The 19,383-nt window shown below is 42.1% G+C and overlaps 1 protein-coding gene across 1 annotated transcript; it reads right to left on the reverse strand.

Annotated features, from left to right (window-relative positions):
* Nucleotides 1-1,807: 1,807 nt before the first annotated feature.
* mccc2 (methylcrotonyl-CoA carboxylase subunit 2) lies at nt 1,808-19,354 on the reverse strand. The gene is made up of 17 exons (XM_080499800.1): nt 19,158-19,354; nt 15,884-15,950; nt 15,581-15,665; nt 15,262-15,363; nt 14,964-15,091; nt 14,471-14,583; nt 12,088-12,201; nt 11,796-11,860; nt 11,370-11,469; nt 11,192-11,287; nt 10,528-10,600; nt 10,364-10,440; nt 7,970-8,036; nt 7,484-7,640; nt 6,257-6,371; nt 3,842-3,927; nt 1,808-2,222 (listed from the first exon to the last, which is right to left on the reverse strand). Exons 1-17 carry the CDS (start codon nt 19,287-19,289, stop codon nt 2,105-2,107), a joined length of 1,695 nt encoding a protein of 564 aa, XP_080355926.1. The 5' UTR covers nt 19,290-19,354; the 3' UTR covers nt 1,808-2,104.
* Between the last annotated feature and the right edge of the window lie 29 nt (nt 19,355-19,383).

Below are 19,383 nucleotides of genomic sequence, written 5' to 3' on the forward strand. Positions count from 1 at the left end.
GCTAAATTGTGTACAACAGGTGGAACGCTTGCCAGGCAGCTCTGTCCAGACAAGGACACACACACACACACACACACAGACACACACGCACACGCACAGACTTGTGTAAGCGAAGCCTGGAAGACACCCAGTGAACCATTAGTGCCGCGACTACAAGAAATCAAAGTCAGCGACAAAGGTCGAATCAGTTTCAGCAAAGACAGAATGAAATCATAAAGTCTTGTAGTCGCCAGTGATCTGTTTCTTCTGCTACTTATACTTAAAGTCATTCTTCAGGTCTTAAAACCTCGGGGAGAGCCTAAACTTTGACAACCGTGGTAATGCCTCCCACAGTGACATTTTGATGGGAGAAGATGAAGGTATCACCTCCATGAGTTTCACAAAACTGATGGTGCGAGGTGATGGGAGGAGGTGAGTGGGTGGTGCGCGCGCGCACGCACACACACACACACACACACACACACACACACACACACACACACACACACACACACACACACACACACACACACACACACACACACACACACACACACACACACACACACACACACACACACACACACACACACACACACACACACACACACACACACACGTTATTTCTGGTTTCCCTCAGGGCGAGGCTCTCCACATCCTCAGTGAGGAGCGCAAAGGGCTCCCGGCTAAGCATTTCAACCAGCTGGCTTCATATCCAGTGCAACACCACACAACCCGCCCCCCCCCCACCCCAGAGAAATTCTTCCGGAGTGAATTCAGATGCCTTGCCAATATGTGAGCATGTCAACAGAGAGAGAAACACTCTCCCTGAGTGAGGGAGAGAGGGAGAGAGAGAGAGAGAAAAGCAGAGGAGGAGAGAGACATGAACAAAAAGAAAACAAAACAGAACAAGGTCGAGATGAAGTAAATCAGAGAAAGTGGTTTGAGTGACAATGAGTCAGTTCAATGAGAAAGACCATGGAAGGGAAAGAAACCCCCCCCCAAAAAAACAGAATGAAAGAAACACAGCAAGGAAAAAAAACAGTAGAAAGAGAAATAAAAGGAGAATCAAAAAGGGAGGAATGAAACAAAAACAGAGAGAATGGAAGTTAGAAAGAATGAAAGACACAAAGAGCCAGAGCGCTAGAAGAACAGACTGAGAAACAAAGAAAGAGTAGATTTGAGAAATCCTCACTCTGGTTCAGTTTTGTTTAAAACCTCTCTACCTGCTGCATGAAAGCTCATAACAATCCAACCGCGACGCGAGGCCAACACAATGGATGCAGGCCAGGTATGTTTACCCCACAACTGCTTCCACATCATTCTCTCCTGCAGGTCCTGGGCTGACCTGAGGGCCCTGCCTGGCACACATCAGAGGAGCAGACTCCTGTCAGGGGGGGGGGGGGCATCCTGACCAAATACCCCAAACATCTCATCGTGGACGGAGAGTTGCTCTGCTTCTGGCTCATTACAGAAGGTCTCACAGCTGACCCGTTAACACAGGACAAAGCAACCCGCTCTGGAAACCATCAATTCAACCTCCGGTTCTTTCGGTCCTGACCAGATGCAGCGACAGCGATGAAGACTGGCCAGCAAAGATGAGTCAACTTTAAATCCACTGCTGCACCAGTGTGCATAAAGAGGCACAATGAGGACAGACATCTTTCGAAAACAGCTCCTCCCGTCTCGTGAAACGTCTCCATGAAATGTCTCTGGTTTTCCTCCAAGCCCAACTCAGGCCACATTTATGGCTCAACAGCGCCCCCTTTAGAAGAGCGCCCTTCATTCTGAGAGGCCTACCAAATGAAGAGCGAGAACATTTCAACTTTTCACATTTTTATTAATTTCTCATTTACAATCTGTGATAGAAAACACAAAGTCAATCGGAGGGAGACAGCTTTATAACTTTACAGTTTCATTTACAAAAGGAATAGTAACAGTTAAGGCACAACTTCACCTGTGGGAATGCCCCACAGCCTAAAGTTCATCATCGTCTGTGAAGATGCGTGATTCCACATATGTGAGTTTTGTTACTTTTTTTTTTTTTTTACATTTTTCTCTGGCGACACATCACAAATAAATCCTACAGAGACTAGAAGAAATTCAGCACCACTCCAAGTGAGTTCTACATCCTGAACACGCCGAACCGGGTCTTCTGTGGCGGAGCATTGAGTGCGGCGCAGAGGCTCAGTCCCAAAACCATCCGGGTATCAGCGGGATCAATGATCCCATCATCCCACAGTCTGTAAAAATAACAAAGTGCTTCACGTTATTAGATGGCACATTACACTTCACTCATCGGACGCCATCTTCGAGTGCTTGTGTGGGCCTACAATCAATTACTTTAATAGAGTGTCAAGACTTTGTGTTCCTCCCTTGGTTACTCCCTCGCTTGTCCTGCAGTTTTAATACACTGGCAGTGGTTTATCGCTCCGGGGTCTCATTTCACTGATGCGTCGAATCACTTGCTCTATAGAGAATTGCATAACTTCAGCGTCGCAATATGCAGGCAAGTACGAGGACGCAACGAAGCTACGTAGGTGTATTGTGTCTTCAAACAATGGCCCATGCCTCAGGTAACAAAGAGAAGCATCATGCAGTGATTTCTAACGACTGGAGAAGGCTAAAGGTCAAAACTGCTTTTATTTTAGACCTGAAGCGGTTTCCCCACCACCAAAGCTTAAATCAATACCTTTCGGGGGTTATTGGTTCTTGTTTCTAGATTTTTAATTAATTACATAAAACGATCCTTGTTTGGCGGCAGCTAAGTGGTGAGCATTCAACAAGAAGCACCTCGTTCAAATCTTTTGTCAACACAAACCACGGCTGCTTCTCAAATGATCAAGGATTATCAAATGAGCAGTTACGTCGGAGCATTAAAAAAATGTAAATGCACCTTTTACACCAACGTAAACTACATATGCTTTGGGAGAAGAGCTATGTGCAAAACAGGGCATCATGAAATGAGGCGCAAAGGGTCTTGAGCACGTTAGGAGCAAACCTCACGGGTTTACCCTACACTAGCAAGGCGACTGCAAAGCTCTGCTGGAGAATACTCGGTACAAAAAAAAAAACCTAAACTGTGGTGTGATGGCAGTCATGACGATTGCCACAGTGTCCTGGGGAGAAGCGAGTCTCAAGCAATCTGGCTGTACTTACAAGATTGTCACTTCCTACTCCTCCCCTGCGACTTCGTAATTTTCCACAAATGAAGTTTAATCTTTACTGTCAGCGTCCTGATACAGTGAAGCAGAACCAGCTTTTATGTTTATAGAAATGGTACAAGATCACGGTGCAAGAGCTTTCAAAGTGTTTTATCATGGATCGAGGTGACGACAGGTCCAGCTTTTGTTTTTAGAGGGAATTTATGATCGGGTGTTCCAACTCTCATATCTGCAAAACAAACAATTTTTCACCATGTGATTATCTGAGAGAGCTCATCTGAGGATGCTGTGCTGAGACACACACACACACGCACGCACGCACGCACGCACACAGCGAACGCTTCGTATTAGCAACACAACAGGACTTTGAATGGAAAAGAAACACATCTGACACACGTCGCAGCATCACTCTTCATGCATGAGGAGATTGTCACACGAAATTTTCCCATCATTTGAAAAGCAATACCGAACGAATTCTGCAAAAGCTTTTCGACTTAAACAATGAATTAAGAAGACATGCTGGTGGCCCGTCTGTAGTTTACCTCTCGCTGACGTCGACATCACTCAAGCGATTTCCTGCATGAGTAGAGCCGCACTGCTCCGATTCAAAAGCCTCACACTGAGCCGCGGCGCCACAGCCTTTTATTTTATTACACCCCTTTCCAAGACATATTACGAGTGTCACGACCAAATCTCACCGAGCACTCGAGTAGTACGGATTGCCTTCCTCCTCGAACCGACGCACGATTGGCTCCTTCATGGCGGCCTCTTGCTCTGCGGTGAACTGCGAATAAATTGTGGGAACAAAATTAGGAAAAAAGGACTCCGGTGAAAAGGAGTTTGCCTGAAATACTGGAGGTGGAGTGAAATGTGAGGCTGCGCGCACACATTTCATCCGTCATGAAGGCCACTTTCCTCAACATAAAAACTATTAAAAAAAAAGTGAAAAGGGGCAGGTCATTTAAAAATACTAAAAACTAATGAAAAACTGTCGCTAAAATACTAGCTTGTCTCTCCTGTCATTGAAATGAATGGGATGAATGATTATAAATACAGGGAACACTTCAATGCAATTCAACAGTGAGACAAAATCGAGCCTCCGAAATGAAAACTCTTCACTGTTTTCACAAACTGAACATCGTAACCTTCGTTGGACTGATTGCAGGGCTGCTGTGAGCTTCAATTAACAATGGAGACGGAGTACTTCATCACGCAGCGAAAGGACACAGTGTTCCACTTCTCACCCCATGTCAATTTTCTATTCATCTCTCAGCCGGTCCGGTGGATGGTGGTCCCAACCACAATGTAACACTACCTCAATACTACATATTGAACAATATCTCAGAATGTCTCCAAAAGCTTTCACACTGCAACACTAGAGTAATTTGATGAAAGGTCGCGTGTTCTGTAACGGTCATTAAAGTAATAAGACAAAAGCGGAAGCGGCCACACAGTTTATGGTCACTTTCTCGATAAGAGGGTTGAAGTGACTGGTCGTGTCAGTAAATTCTGAAATCAACAGTCCAGTATTTTACTTCTGTCCTCAAGCGCAGAAAGTGTGTTCCATTGAAAGATGCACGGCGCGCGCTCAGGGATAAACCTGTTAGACGCATAATCCATTAAAATGCAAGAGCCCCTGGCTTTCAAAGAGAATTGGAGGTGGCACTCTGATTGGTTTATGTCACGCCTCGTTTACATTCATAGCGTGCGATCACGTTCATGGTGAAGTTCATTAGTCTGGACAAAAGCAGAAAAAAAACAGAAACTACTTTGTTTCCGGCATCCAACTTTGGACCGAAACATGGAAATGAAAGAAAAAAAAACGAACACAGCAGCATGATCAAAACAATGTTCAGCACTCGGACTAAAGCACTGGCGGGATTCCTGTGGTGCCATTTATCACAAAAATACTTTCTGACCTTAAGACATACAGTTTGTGATTTTGGAAGGCCGTAGAAAACGAGATGAGGAAATATTGCTGTATTCTTTGGGTCAAGTCTAAAAACTTTGTACTCAGGCTGCACACTTCATTATTTCTTCATGCCGACAGGCCAAACCTTGATCCATCCACCTGCGTTCATATTCATTATTGTTCAAGGTTTGATGCAGTGATGAAGATTGAAATTGTAAAAACATTGGTTAAAGTAGCATCCTTATTCTAAATTCATAACGAATTGTTGTTATGAATGAAATGATCTCCATTCACACTCAGTCAATTCAATCAATACAATCTACGTGGCTTTTTCTTTTGGTCTTTTACGGCACGGTGTGGTTGCATAATGTTGTTTTTGTTCTCATTTTAAACTCTGTTGTTACTTATTTCACCGTGTTGCCTCCACCGTGAACATGAGACGACACAGCTCAAGCAGACATCCTTGTAAATAAACCGCTGACGACTTCTTGATGGCAGAAGCAGCTTACACGAGGAGGCAAGTCGTACGAGGATTCACCTCCTGATTCACTGAGCCGCCGTGCAATCTGCACATATCAACGTTCATGTAATCCATGTGACACGGTGGAGAATTGAATTAACTTATATATGACTTTCATGCCTATGGGAAGAAAAGGAGCTGAATAGTGTCAGACACACTGCTACAAAGTTAAACTAAATCTACAAGCACAAAAACAACTCTGTATACGTGTCATATGTCAAGTTATCATCTGCTGCACAAGCATGTCTTAACCACACCTGCACTATGCCCCAAAGATGGAATTTAACAATGAATATCTATGAGACTGGTTTTTACTACTAACCCTAACCCTAAGAAGCATTAACCAAATGGCCCAGGATTAATGTTGAACCGTCTGCAACATGTCTGTCATTAGAGGACTGATGTGAAGTGTCACTATGAAGCTATAAAGCCACTGTGAATAAACCGGTAACGGCGTACCTGACACAGTTTAATTACAGACATTTTTTTTTTGGCTGCGCTGCTCAGGATAAGTAATCATGATACACACTTAACACTGATATAATTTCATGCTGCTGTGTCAACCCATCACTGAAAGAAAACTGTCGTTCATAACGTTTATGCTTTTGGCAGCAAATCCTCTAAAGCTAATTCCAGCCCTCTCAGTGAAGCACAGATGGGATGATTAATGTGAATAATTACCTCCTTTCCCTCGCGTGCCCTCTGATCCTTGGTGATGGTGGCCAGGACGGTCGCTGCCTGCTCGCCGCCCATTACAGATATTCGGGAATTTGGCCACATGTACAGGAAGCGGGGGCTGTGAGACGAGAGGCCGAGTCAGATTGATTGTGTGTGCTGAGCCACAATACACAATTAAAAGACAAAAGAAAACAGACAGGAACAGAGCATGAGAGCATGCTCCGAGGATACAAGCAGTATTAATACAAGCAGTGTGAAATTATCAAAGAAACCAAGACACATTGAGCACAATCACATTTGTCTTCTCAAAATGCACATAAAAAAACTGGATTATTATCCAGGAGGCAAAGAAATGAGGAATGAATTACCAACAAAATGAAATGTGTTACAGGTGCTATGCTTGAAAAAAATCACTGTCTGCCAAGGCGAAAGTCTCTACTCTGCATACATCAGCAAATATGTTCCTCTGTCTCCAGATGCCAGGAGCTAATAATATCTTTAATATGAAACTGGTGAGTAAATTTCAGTATTCAGCCAAAGATTTCTACTTGGTGAGAGACAAAATATGAGCCATGAGAAGATGATGTGAGAGTCGATTGCAAGTTTCACTCTTGATGCATCTCAGTTGTCTTTCATGCATTCACAATCAATTTGAAATTGATTTATTTGAGCCGTTTTCTAGATTGTTCTTAACGTGCCTTTACTGAGATTCAGCAAGAGAAAAAGGTTATCTTTTTCAAAACTATGGCAGGCAACACCCCCAGAATCAGCACAATTCTTTGAAATATGCATTTTCAAATGATCCATTTCAAATGTGTCACAGAAAGTGTGGCGTTTGTGCTCAATGCGCCAAGCAAGTGTACTCTCCAAACATTCATATCATTAGACGACATGAAACCCACAAAATAGCAAAGTGGTGAACATTTTTTTACATAGATATGTGTCTGATAATTATGTTTTCAGCGTTGAAACCATTCACTTCTCGTCATACTGTCACAAAAACTCCCTTCCACTTGCATGTAAATAATCCAAGGTCATCTGATTCACATTATATGATGCCAACACTCTCATAAAAGCACAAGCAGAACATTTACATTATCCACAGATTCAACTAATGAACTTAATACTTGAATGACAATGCATGGCTGATCTATTCACACGTGTTATTACTGCTGAAGTGCTTTCATTCCTACTGGCCACTCGTCCCTGGAGCGAAGAAACTCTTTCTACCTGTAGGCCCTGCCGCACATGCCGTAGTTTCCTGCGCCGTAGGAGCCGCCGATGATGACGGTAAATTTCGGTACGTTGGCGCAGGCGACGGCGGTAACCATCTTGGCGCCGTCCTTGGCGATTCCTCCCGCTTCGTACTCTCTGCCCACCATGAAGCCTGAAATGAAGATGGAGAGAAAGACAACAATGCAAACTGGGTTGCCTGAGCAAGCCTGCGTATCTCCTGGGAGACGGCTCGGCTGTGTTAAAAATAAATATGGAAAAGTGAGGCGGTGTGGAGGCATGTTTGAACAACATGTTGTAAGATCTGATTATGATGGAAACTGTGATGTTGCACTTTTTCTGTTGGCATATTTTTTTTTTTTACTGGTTTGCTAATTGGCAAGTAAATTAATAGTAGAACACAACAGAAATGTAAAAACAAACTAAACTAAACTAAAAGTTAAAAGTTTATAAGCTAGAAAAATCAAAGGCATTCCCACCAACCTGTTATGTTTTGGAGAAAAATAAGTGGAATGTTTCGTTGGCAGCATAATTGGATGAAATGTGTCCCCTGAAAGGAAATTCAAACACTGAGTAAAAACATATTTTCATGAGTGCGGTACAAGTGCCCAGAGGTAAAAACACAGACAAGCATTATCAGTACCTTACAATAAAATGATTGAATGGTGATGTTTTGTTTTGGGGTTTTTTTTTTGGGGGGGGGGGGGGGGTCTCCAGAAATAAACAAGAATATAAACATTCAAATGAACTGCCGAAGGAAAAATGGGAGCGAATATATATGAAAATATATTCAAAGCACACAAGTGTACATTCTGAACCGCTTGAGGTGGCGTCTGGGCAATATCCCTCTGAAATCACAATGTCTGGGTTGCATGGAGAGTTTTTGTGCCGTCTCGAGAAGCTGTAAACTGCAACACTTCAGGCAAAACCTTGCCTGAAGTGATGTATTTGAAATCTCCCTACTGATCAGTTTGTTTGATATTAGGCGATGCGGGAGGGGGAAGAAAAAAAAAAAAAAAAAAAAAACTGAATGAATGCTGCCTGACAACCAAGCGAGTGTCCTTTCCTCCTCCATCATATTCATCTCCATGTAAGGCAAGACGAGCCGGGGTGGAAATGAGTCACTTTAGAGAGAGCGAGTGAGAGGTCAGCCAGCTCCACACTGGCTTTTGATGTGCTACATTTCAGTGAATATGAAGGAGCCGAATGGCTTTAAAAAAAAAAAAAAAAAGTCCCTTAACAACACACAGCTGCCAGGAGCTATTGAACAGGCAAACAAGCACCAAAGACGCACTGTACTGTGTGGAGAGAGCTCATTTCCATTTACTTTGTAAAGCTGAATTACTCAGGTGTTTTCTTTATTTTGGCAGGTTCTCTGCTGGCTGTCTTTCAGCCGAGCAGCTTGCCTCGCATTGCGACACGTAAACACAAGTTGGAGACAACGTGAAAGACGGTTGCCTATTAGAAATTGTCACTTGGTGAAAAATGATCCATCAGTTTGCGCCTGGATGTGCGCACGACAACAGAAATGCGATGTTTTCTTTGTTGCCTTGACGCTTTGCTCGCTTGCACCCGAGGAAAAGATTTTAACAGTTTACCAGTTAACATAATAGAAGCCTGCGCCTGTCTCAAATGATGACAGCGTATCTCAAAGAAGCATCTCGAAACACAGGTGCCGTATTGATTTTCCCTGAATAAGCTCCCCGAGCATGTCTGTTCCACATCTGTGTCTGTCCCTTTTGACAGTAATTACACTGATGAGATAGCCAACGCTCACAGTCATGTTGAGACCTTACAAAAGAAAAAGGGAATCAAGCCTTCCCCCCCCCCCCCCCCCCCCCCCTCCTCAGGTCAAGCTTGTAATCTAATTCAGAGCGTGTTTGGAAAAACTTATTAGTCTTTAATCACAAATTCAGCTCCTCATCTTCTCTAAGCCTGTGTAAAGTTCAGCTCTGTGCACGGCGAATTGGCTCGCAAATTAAGTGAATTATATTGAATGAGAATGATCAGCGTCACCGTCCATGGTTTCTAAATGCTGTGTTATTACAATACCATCCATCAGGGCGATCATGAGACGACACGGACAAGTGCAATTTGGAGCGCTCGTTGTATGACAGAAACTCTGCACTTTGGCGGCGGTGCAGACGAGATACAAAGCCCAAAAAGCTCCCCCAAGACTCAGATATTGGTATTCAGTGTTGGAAGCGGTGAATTTCGGTTGAGAACACCATCTGAACTGCTTCTCTGCTGCGTTTAAAGTCCTTGACATTTTCAGAAGAACAAAACTAGTGCAGTGCTCACTCTTGAAACTTCAGCACAATCATGAGGCTCAGCTTTTCTCAGTGTGCAGAGAATACCTATGTTGGGGAGCAGGGGAGGTTTAAAGAGTGGGAAGAATCCTCCCCCCCCCCACACACACACACACACACACACACACACACACACACACACACACACACACACACACACACACACACACACACACACACACACACACACACACACACACACACACACACACACACACACACACACACACACACACACACACACACACACACACAACTGCACACATGCTTTATTTCGAGCCAAGTGGTTGACTTATTTTTTTTTTAATTGTCAGATATCTTAATACTTGCCAGATTACAATATATTATATTATATAAAATGGTTATTGCTAAGCAATTAAAACTGCTGTAGTTGAAATAAAAGGTGATCTAATAATGATTTGACCTTCTTCCCATTTCATTTTGTCATGATATTTTATTTCAAGAAATAAATGTTAATGCTTGCTGTGTCAAATCTACACACTTTGGAAACTTTAACTTTACAAAACCGTGTTTTACAATTGAATGTGTTTTTCTTAAGAGTATTTACCTTTTTGGCAGATTCTGAAAACAAGACGCCGTTGTTGCCAATAATTCCCACAGGGTAGCCAAAGATTCTTGAAAATCCTGCAAATGTAATTAAATGTTCAGGTTACAATCGCTGAATTTTTTTGTTTTAATGATTTGCAAGCAGTAGAAGGTATTTTCACAGACCTGTGACAAGTGTGTCGCCATAGAATTCCTTGAATTCATGAAATTTACTTCCATCCACGATTCTGGCAATGACCTGCGAGCCGAACAAAATAGAAAGGTTAGAACAGATTGCAAACGCAACGGCTGAAAGCAGGGCTGGTGACAGAAAACTGAATAGACTTGTGTGACAACTTTTTTACTTGAGTGATTTTATTCAAGTGATCTAATTGCACTCTGAGCTGAAACGTCTATTACATTTGAAAAGCCACTAAAAGGAGAAGCAGTCAGTTGGTCTTGCAGCATAAATGGACTGCCAATACTGTTCTACACTAGACACACTTTGTTATCTCTGGAGTTTTGCAGTGATTTTCACTCTTAGGTTCAGATAAAAACTCAAAAGCAGAGGCTTTTGCACCAAATGAGAACATGTGAAGAATCCCTGCCAGAGACCAAAGGTGAAGTGATGGATGGCAACTGCACATTATTGACTCAGCCACTGACTGAGCATTGAATGAGCTTTGTTTGAAGCCTGTTAAAATACCCAATGAGTTGCACTAAGGAGTCACTTTAAAGTGAGCTTCATTTAACGGTTAACTAAAAACCCACATGTCTGAATCGTGTATAAAAAAAAAAAAGCATGTATATAGTTCCGTATAGTTGTCTCATAACATTTGGGAACAAATACCTCTCTGACATCGAAAGTGCGCTTCAAGTTGTCTCCAACTATCCCGTAGAGTTCATCTGCAGGGTAGAGAGGCTCCTCACAAGGTTCGATAGAAACCTGACAAACAATCTCAAAGTCAAATAAAACTGTGGACCAGGAAACTTGAATGTCACTGGTAGTTTAATGTGACTGTACTGACCTGAACGTCTTTCTTGTAGTTGAGGTTTCGTACAGCCTTTCTTGCCAAATGGAGGGCATGGTCATCGTCCAGGGCGTAGTGGTCAGTCACCCCAGATTTTCTGTAAATTTTACACCGAAACAACTACAGTGATTGCATTACGTCTATCGGCATTTTTTAATTAGCCGTTGTGCTCATGAGAGCATGTGTTGCATCTACTTGCTTGTAAAAGACAGGAAAGAGCAGACAAGCAACAATATTTGAAATGAAAACCTGCCTGTTAAACCTCGAACCACGTTAAGATGTCACTTTGTTTTATAAACTGATTGAATTGTTTGATTTAGAGATCAGATTATCCCGTTGACAGTATCAGTGAATAAAGGCATCAGATTGATGTTTATACACACTGAGAATATTGTTCACTGCATCAATATAATGTGTTCATACTTGCAGTGTAGGTCAGCACCTCCAAGATCTTCTGCAGAGACTTCTTCCCCAGTGGCAGCTTTGACCTGGACAAATGAACATCCACTGGAGTAATAGTCATTAAAAAAAAAACCAAAACATTACATCTGCAATGTATTCCTTCATCTGTGTGAAGTTCACTCAATGTCCCAATTTCAAAGAAGTAGTCAGGTACAAGAAGTACAAATTAAACTTACTTCACTTCCTAAAATTACACAGTAAGTACACATTCATCAAACTGTCAATTAATTTAATTTATGAACATTTGGCTCACCAGCGGCGGTCCTCCTAGAAAAATGGTTCCTTGCTTCTTGACAATGATGCTTTCATCCGCCATGGCCGGTACGTAGGCTCCACCAGCAGTGCACGATCCCATCACAACAGCAATCTGAAGCACGAGGAAAGAGAGTCAGACAGGCATATTATTCAAGGTTTCCCTGAGGCCTAATCAAAGACATAAAAAAAAATGCCAAGGTTTGAGTAATAATTTGTGTCTGGTATGACTTATTTCCTCATAAAACTTAAATTATCAATTCTAAAATTAAAGTGTTATCTACAACTTCTCTGCCATTGAATAATTCAGCTACTATTCATCTTCTGAAAAGTTTAAACAGCGGGAAAATAAAAAAATAAGGTTTTTAACATCACAAAGAGGATTCTCGGTGACAGCACAATGCAATTCTCAAGGGGTGATGTTGGACCTCGTGCGGCTATAAAACTGGCTGTTGCTCCACATCTTCAACTTGAATTTCAAGACAGCAAAAACAGACTTTCCACAATGAATAGAACAGGTAGGAAACAGTCTGCCAGTACCAAACAATGAGCACAATACATTCAGCACAGTGAAGGTCAAAGAAGTTACAGGAACATTTATACAAAAGTAATTTGAAAGGTGCCCCTGGTTACAGATAACCTTCCAACACACTAAAGGTCTGATGTAAATATGAAAGAACAACCAACACTGATCTGAACCAAGGGAGGTTTTGGAAATGAAGATCAGAGAACAGCTACACACAAGGAGTCGTTTAATAATTGAAGGGGTTCTCTACTTTATGTGACTGTATAATAATAGCCGTGAAACCCACTCAGTCCTTGGAGGTGTGTGGACAATGAAGCCTCGCAGACAGTTTTCATTGTGACAGATCCAATCAAAGACTGAAATGATAAGTGCACATAAATACTGGCGCGTGCATTATAGTTAAAAGGTTGTGCGTTCACATCAAAACATGGTTAAAGTCCTGAACATTGAGCTCTGTTGAAGAGAAAGTTCAGACTGCTGCTATTACCAGGTTTACTTGAGCAGATTTCAGTTCATCACATGCGGTTTATATTGATTGGCGGTAATTTGACTCCAGACTCATTGTACTGCAGGCTTTCCGGAAGCTGGCCAGTCAGGGGGAAAGCAGGATTTCAGTGAGACAGAAGGTGAAACGGCTCTATTCAACTCTCTTTCAAGTCTCTTTTCAACCTTCCCCAGGTGGCGGGGTTCACAAGTGATGAAATACGGGATCATCAGATTAGCTGCAGATTCAGACAGGCGGCTGTAGTAGCGCACTTCACTAGAGTGTGGTGGCGAGGAGAGATCTGAGCCGTGAGGCAAAGCTCTCGGTTTACTGGTGGAGCTGCAACCACACATTACCTCTAGCCACGGATGGGTCATGACTGAAATAATGAGATTGCGGATACAAGCGGCTAAAATCAATTCTCACTGCATGGCAGGCCTCACTTTTTGCGACAGCTTGAGGAGTCCAGCCGTCTGGGAGAGCCTCAAAGTCAAGCAGCTACTGCTCCACATTGAGATCTGCCAGTTGAGGTGGTTCGGGCAACTGATTAAGATGCCCTCTTGGTTGCTTTCCGCTACCGGACGCGGTAAACTGGAATGAGGCCCTGGGCTTGGCCAAAGATCTGCTGGAGAGATTAAGTCCCTCGGTTGGGGCTGTGAGTGGCTTAGGGTCTCCCTAAAACCCTGGAGGAAGTCAAGGGAATGCGGATGTCTGGGCTTCTTTTCTTTTCACTGCGAACCTACCCCCCCCCCCATATGGATTAAACAGGAAAGATGACTGGATGTAAATTCTAAAAACAATGATCCACCACAATATTAGCAACACAGTGAAAATGAACTGGACTTGTGAGAAAACAGATCTCATCATTAACAGAAGAGATTTCAGCCTATTTCAATATGCATTTCATGTTAGAATGAATGGATGTTTGGTTTGGGGGGAATATATATATATATATATATATATATATATATATAGCTGTACGTTGATGAATGATCCACTGAAAACACTAATGCACTGAACCTGCACCACAAGATGGATTTCAGTTACCTTGAGACAAAAAACAAAAATCAATGGCCTTTACTACTGCAGTTTATTTCAATTTACCACCTCTGCTTTCATGTTGATTTAAAGAACTTATCCATAATTTGTTTAAAAAAAACAAAAAAAAACAACAACCACCACAAAAAAAAACAACATAATTATAACAAAATGTACTATTATGGTAACAACAACAAGCTGTGGCATGAGATGATAAGGTAAAATGGTCAAATCAGAATGGGAGGCAAGCCATTTTTACATCACGCCGTCATCGTCCATCCGTACTGCTCAGGGTCAACCTGCAGTAGAATGTTATCAGTCGGACACAAACGTCACCTGTGATATTCCCTCTGAAGACAGCCTGGCCTGGTTGAAGAAAATGCGTCCAAAGTGTTCTCTGTCTGGAAAGACGTCAGCCTGTCTGGGGAGATTAGCTCCCCCAGAGTCCACTGCAGGAGAGCAAAACAGCTTATCATGAAAACTCACAATATCTTCTTCTTTTTTTTTATTGAAACTTTATTAACGGAATCAAAGTCTCAACTTTGGCTTCACTACAGTCTCAGAGACTGTCTTCACTGCAGGCTTTGACCTTTAGATAAAGGCCCTTTGAGGTATTCCTGGCTACATACTGATCAGGATATCAGGTTACAGTACACTCTCTTACCTGAGTGACTGAATTTAGCAAGTGACTAAAAAAAGCAAATGTCAAAGGACAGTAACCACATTGTATCAACAAGAATACGTTGGTCTCCCTGTGAGGACAGTTGTCATATTTCCCACACGTTTTAAAAACGAATGCTCTTTGTTTAGAATTGGAAAAAGTCCTCACCGAGGTAAATGCATGGCAAGTTGTTCTGCTGCGCTATCTCTTGTGCACGGAGGTGCTTCTTCACCGTGATCGGGTAGTACGTCCCCCCTTTGACAGTTGCATCATTTGCAACGACGACACACTCCACACTGAGACACAAAAACGGGAGCTCACATGTTAAACATGGGGGAATTTAACTTGTTTGCTACTTCATGACAATAAACATTAGTAGCAAGGACTGCACTTGTCTTCATACCTGTTGAGGACATCTATTGAGGACAAGAAAGTGGTAAATGTAAGATACGACAATAGCAATTACCCCGAAACCCGTCCTATTCCAGTAATTATACCGCCTGCTGGGACTTCCTCTTTTCCATACAACTCGTACGCGGCGAACTGGGAAAACTCCAAAAAGGGGCTCCTGCAGGGAAATACAATGGAAAATTAAAAAAACAAAAACAATACAACCTAGTTCAAAGGTAGATGGAACTCTGAGGGCCTGTGCTAGCTGTCAATATTTCTAATTGATCACAGTATCAGAGGCAGTAACTGTCTTCAAACAAACATATAGGAAATGTGCGATGTCCTGAAGAGACTTCAAGTCTGTCCAATTGGAAAGATAAAGCAGATGAAAGTACCCAGGATCCAGCAGTCTGTCTATACGCTCTCTCGGCAGGAGTTTCCCGCGAGAAATATGAAGTTTTCTTGCTTTCTCTCCTCCGCCTAAATTGATGAAAAGCAGAAAGACGGTAAACATCTCAGAGTGTGAACATGTGCCAAAGTGTCCATCCTGACCTGACTGTAATTAAAAAGCTCTGAAGTAAAACAAAACTATTTCATCATGCACACTGCCTGAACTCTGGAACTGACTGATAGGATTAAACCACAAAGGGATGAATTTATCTTGTGCGCTGTGTCATCTGTCGCACGGTCACACCTACCCAATGCAATCCTCTCTGCTCGGCTTCTCAGCTCATCAACAAGAGCCTTCATCCGCTCATAATTCTCCTGGAAAACAACAAGAGCAGAGCCACATTTGTTCTCTTTGTCGCGTTAAATGATTTGCGGTGGGCACGTTTTCTGACATACAGGCACGACACAAAGAGAGTCGCAGCAGCGTCGTGGCTGAGCCAGTAAAGTTATAGACTGTCATGTCGAGAAACGTTTCCTGAGCAGAACGAGATTATGGTAACTGTTCGTAACACTGCGCGTTAATTGTGAACTGTGAATGGCAGAGTCGCAAACACGATTAACGATTCAATCAAAACACCACTCAGCCTCGACACTGATCTCCCACACCGAGCATCCTTCCAAACAGCTCTCAGCTTGCAGCTCACATCCAATTGCCTGAGTGGGCCAGCATCGTAAATAAGGCAGGTTTTGATTATGGAGCTAATTAAATTGTGAAAATCATCTCCTAAACTTCTTGCAGGAGGGAAGTTTACAACTCTCCCGAGGACCCTGTCATCAAAGTACGTTTGTCAACAGGAAATTAAAAAGGGACACAACGGCACAAAGACTTTCTGAACGACGGCGGGACATGGTCTGTTACTATCTGATGCTTACATGCGCTGACAGATGTAGCAGGAGCAGCTGTGTGAAGTGTTTGGAAAGTGGTGTATGGAGAATCTGAGACACTGCATCCAACGCAGCGCATGCTGTACAGGAGGACACACCAGGAGAGATTAACGACCTACACGACATCCAGTTAATTTTTTTAAGTTCATTCACAAATACGTAACAGGTTGGGCATAAACTTTTTTTTTTTTTTAATTAAATAATACAGTTCCAAAAAAGAAGGATCACTAAAACACAAGTGCTGTGAAAGATTTATTATAAGGGCTAAATTATCAAATTAAAATCTGAAAAAACTTTTTTGTTGTTGTTGGTCACAACAGCTTCACACATGGTTTCCATCTCAGAAACATTAATCAACTGCAAATACATACTATTAGCTGTTACATATACACTGTATATGGAGCACTTTTCGGAAATTCAGGACAACTGAACAGCACCTAATACTAAAACATATTTTGTAATAAATATTTCTATTTCTCAAGATTTCTATTTGCGTCAATAAAAAGTGAAATGTCCTCAGTTCAATTGCCTTTAAAAAACGTGTTCTTAAAAGAAATGCCCTTTCTGTTTAAATATCCAACTTCAAAGTCACAAACTTGATCAAAGCAGAAAGACTAAACATTAAAGTCTTAATAGGAATATTTTTTAAAGGGGCATTCTTGAAACTGAACTATATCAAACTTGTAGCTTCACACAAGTTTCCACTTCTGATGAATTCTATGGAGCAATTTCACTGTACAGTTTTGAACAAGCCAACAAAAAATGTAAAACTTTAACTGGGAAGCACGTAATGAAAGCTGATGATATATTGGTACAACGACTAAACTATGGTTGGCATTAAAGTCCTTTAGGCAAGAAAATTAGCCTGTGGCGCCATCTAGTGACCGTTTGCAGAGTTGCCAATATTGGCAAAAGGATTATCACGGTCTAACTGTTGCAACAATAGAAATAATAGTAACACATGTGTTTTGCATTGCTAAAATGTTTGATATTTTAAGTGGTGATCCTAAAGAGCCACTGATCTGGTTAAATGGAAAATGTGTTTCACTTATATAGCGTTTTTCAATTGCTTGAGCAGTCCTAAAGTGCTTTACATGATTCGTCACATTCACAGTCTCCATGCAAGGTGCCTTTTCCATTCATTGAGACAGGCAGAGATGTGAATCAAACTTGCAACCTTCCGATTGGGGGACGACCGCTCTGTCAAGCGGGCCACAGCCGCCCCAATGTCATAATAGCTTAATGTCACAATGCTTGAACACAACTGATTCAAATAATCAACGTTAAGAAACACACTAGACAGAAAGACCACAGCAACATAGATGATACAGAGAAGATATAATATAAAACAATGGTATTAATATGGGTGTGGAAAATCCCAAGAGGGAAACGCCTCCATTCATGAGACAGCAAAGGTCAGCCATTGGTTTGATAAGTATTATAGTGAGCATAATTACATGTTATAGCCTTCGGGGTGAAAGATCATAAACCCTTAGAGCCCTAAAATACTACAGCATATTAGGAAAGCCTTTACAGCGCCATGGAAAGTTCAGATGAGGAAATATTTCAGTATGCCAAAGATCATGTATCCCATCGCGTTACAGAGAAAAGTTGTATCAAACTGTTCTGGAGACAGACTATGTTGCATAAAAGGATATAGTTCAGATCTATCCTAAAATGAGAACATTTCTACACTTTAATTCAAAGCCCGCGTTCGACCCAACAAGACAAAAATCAAAAGTAACTATAATTTTAATATTTCCAGCCTTATACCATTATTGCAAAAGTACAGCCAGTACATTAATTAGATCTACTGTGATACACATTCAACAGCAAATAAGCACAGCATTTCTAAACAGCGGTAGACAAATGAACAGGAGTCACAATACCATAACTAAGTAGTGTTTTAGGCTGTTTTTAGTTCTCGTGGATTTTTATCCTGGATGTAATTTCGCTCATACGTAAGTACATCTTACACCATGTTAAATCACTTGATCTGATATTTCATAGCCAATGTTTGTTTTGGGTTTGTTTTTGTTTTTTTCCGACAAACCAATTATTGTTTTATTACCACAGTAATATTTCCACACACTTTCCCTCCATTTCTTTTCTTTTCTTTTAAGGTATTTTGTGACGATGGTCAGAAAAGTGCCGAGTTTATTCATATACTATTATTCTACAGATTGTGTACTGTATATCAATACTTTTGAGAGAGAGAGAGAGAGAGAGAGAGAGAGAGAGAGAGAGAGAGAGAGAGAGAGAGAGAGAGAGAGAGAGAGAACTCTACCGTATTGTTAGACATCACCAGCATGATTATTACGTCTGTTTCTATAAGTTACAGGTGTTGTCATATTTTTTGGGTGCTTTTAAATCAAGGGTACACCTTGTGCATTACACCTGGGGGTAAATATTCCCACCCCCTGCTCGCAGCAGCCCACACTAAGGTGCTAACAGCTCGGTTCGTCGTCGTTTTGACCTCTGCAAACTGCGCCTTGGAAACAAAACCAAACACAGCCTTCACGCGAGTTATTTTGGGTCTCCTGTCGAGTGACGGCCGCCTCACCTCAACTCCCCACCGGAGGACGATTTGACGTTGGCGGCTGTGCTAGCACACAGGTTAGCATCAGGCTGACGTACCTGGTACTCGGAGGAGTGTTTGTCAGGCGCACTGCCGAGTCGAGCTACTTGGTCGCTGTGGTACGTCCTGGTACAAACCCGGGGGACACTCCTGCACCGCAGCAACCACGGTCTGATGGAGTGGAAGAGCATTTTGACGCTCACAGCAAAGGAAAACAATGTCAAAGTTACAAGCGCTCGTTCGGTTTCTTCTTCTACTCCCTTCAAGGGTCAGTGGCGAGCTGCA

The sequence above is a fragment of the Blennius ocellaris genome, assembly GCF_963422515.1.
Source record: "Blennius ocellaris genome assembly, chromosome: 7".
In the NCBI taxonomy this organism is placed as follows: Eukaryota; Metazoa; Chordata; class Actinopteri; order Blenniiformes; family Blenniidae; genus Blennius; species Blennius ocellaris.

What these genes read in the sequence shown, in the direction of transcription:
- mccc2 (XM_080499800.1), bottom strand. Translation starts at nt 19,289, where the DNA reads ATGCTCTTCCACTCCATCAGACCGTGGTTGCTGCGGTGCAGGAGTGTC. An exon ending in AGCAGAGAGGATTGCATTGG is followed by an intron (nt 15,666 to 15,883) that starts GTAGGTGTGACC and finishes TCATCAATTTAG; the next exon opens with GCGGAGGAGAGAAAGCAAGA. An exon ending in CCGTACTACTCGAGTGCTCG is followed by an intron (nt 2,223 to 3,841) that starts GTGAGATTTGGT and finishes TTATTTTTACAG; the next exon opens with ACTGTGGGATGATGGGATCA.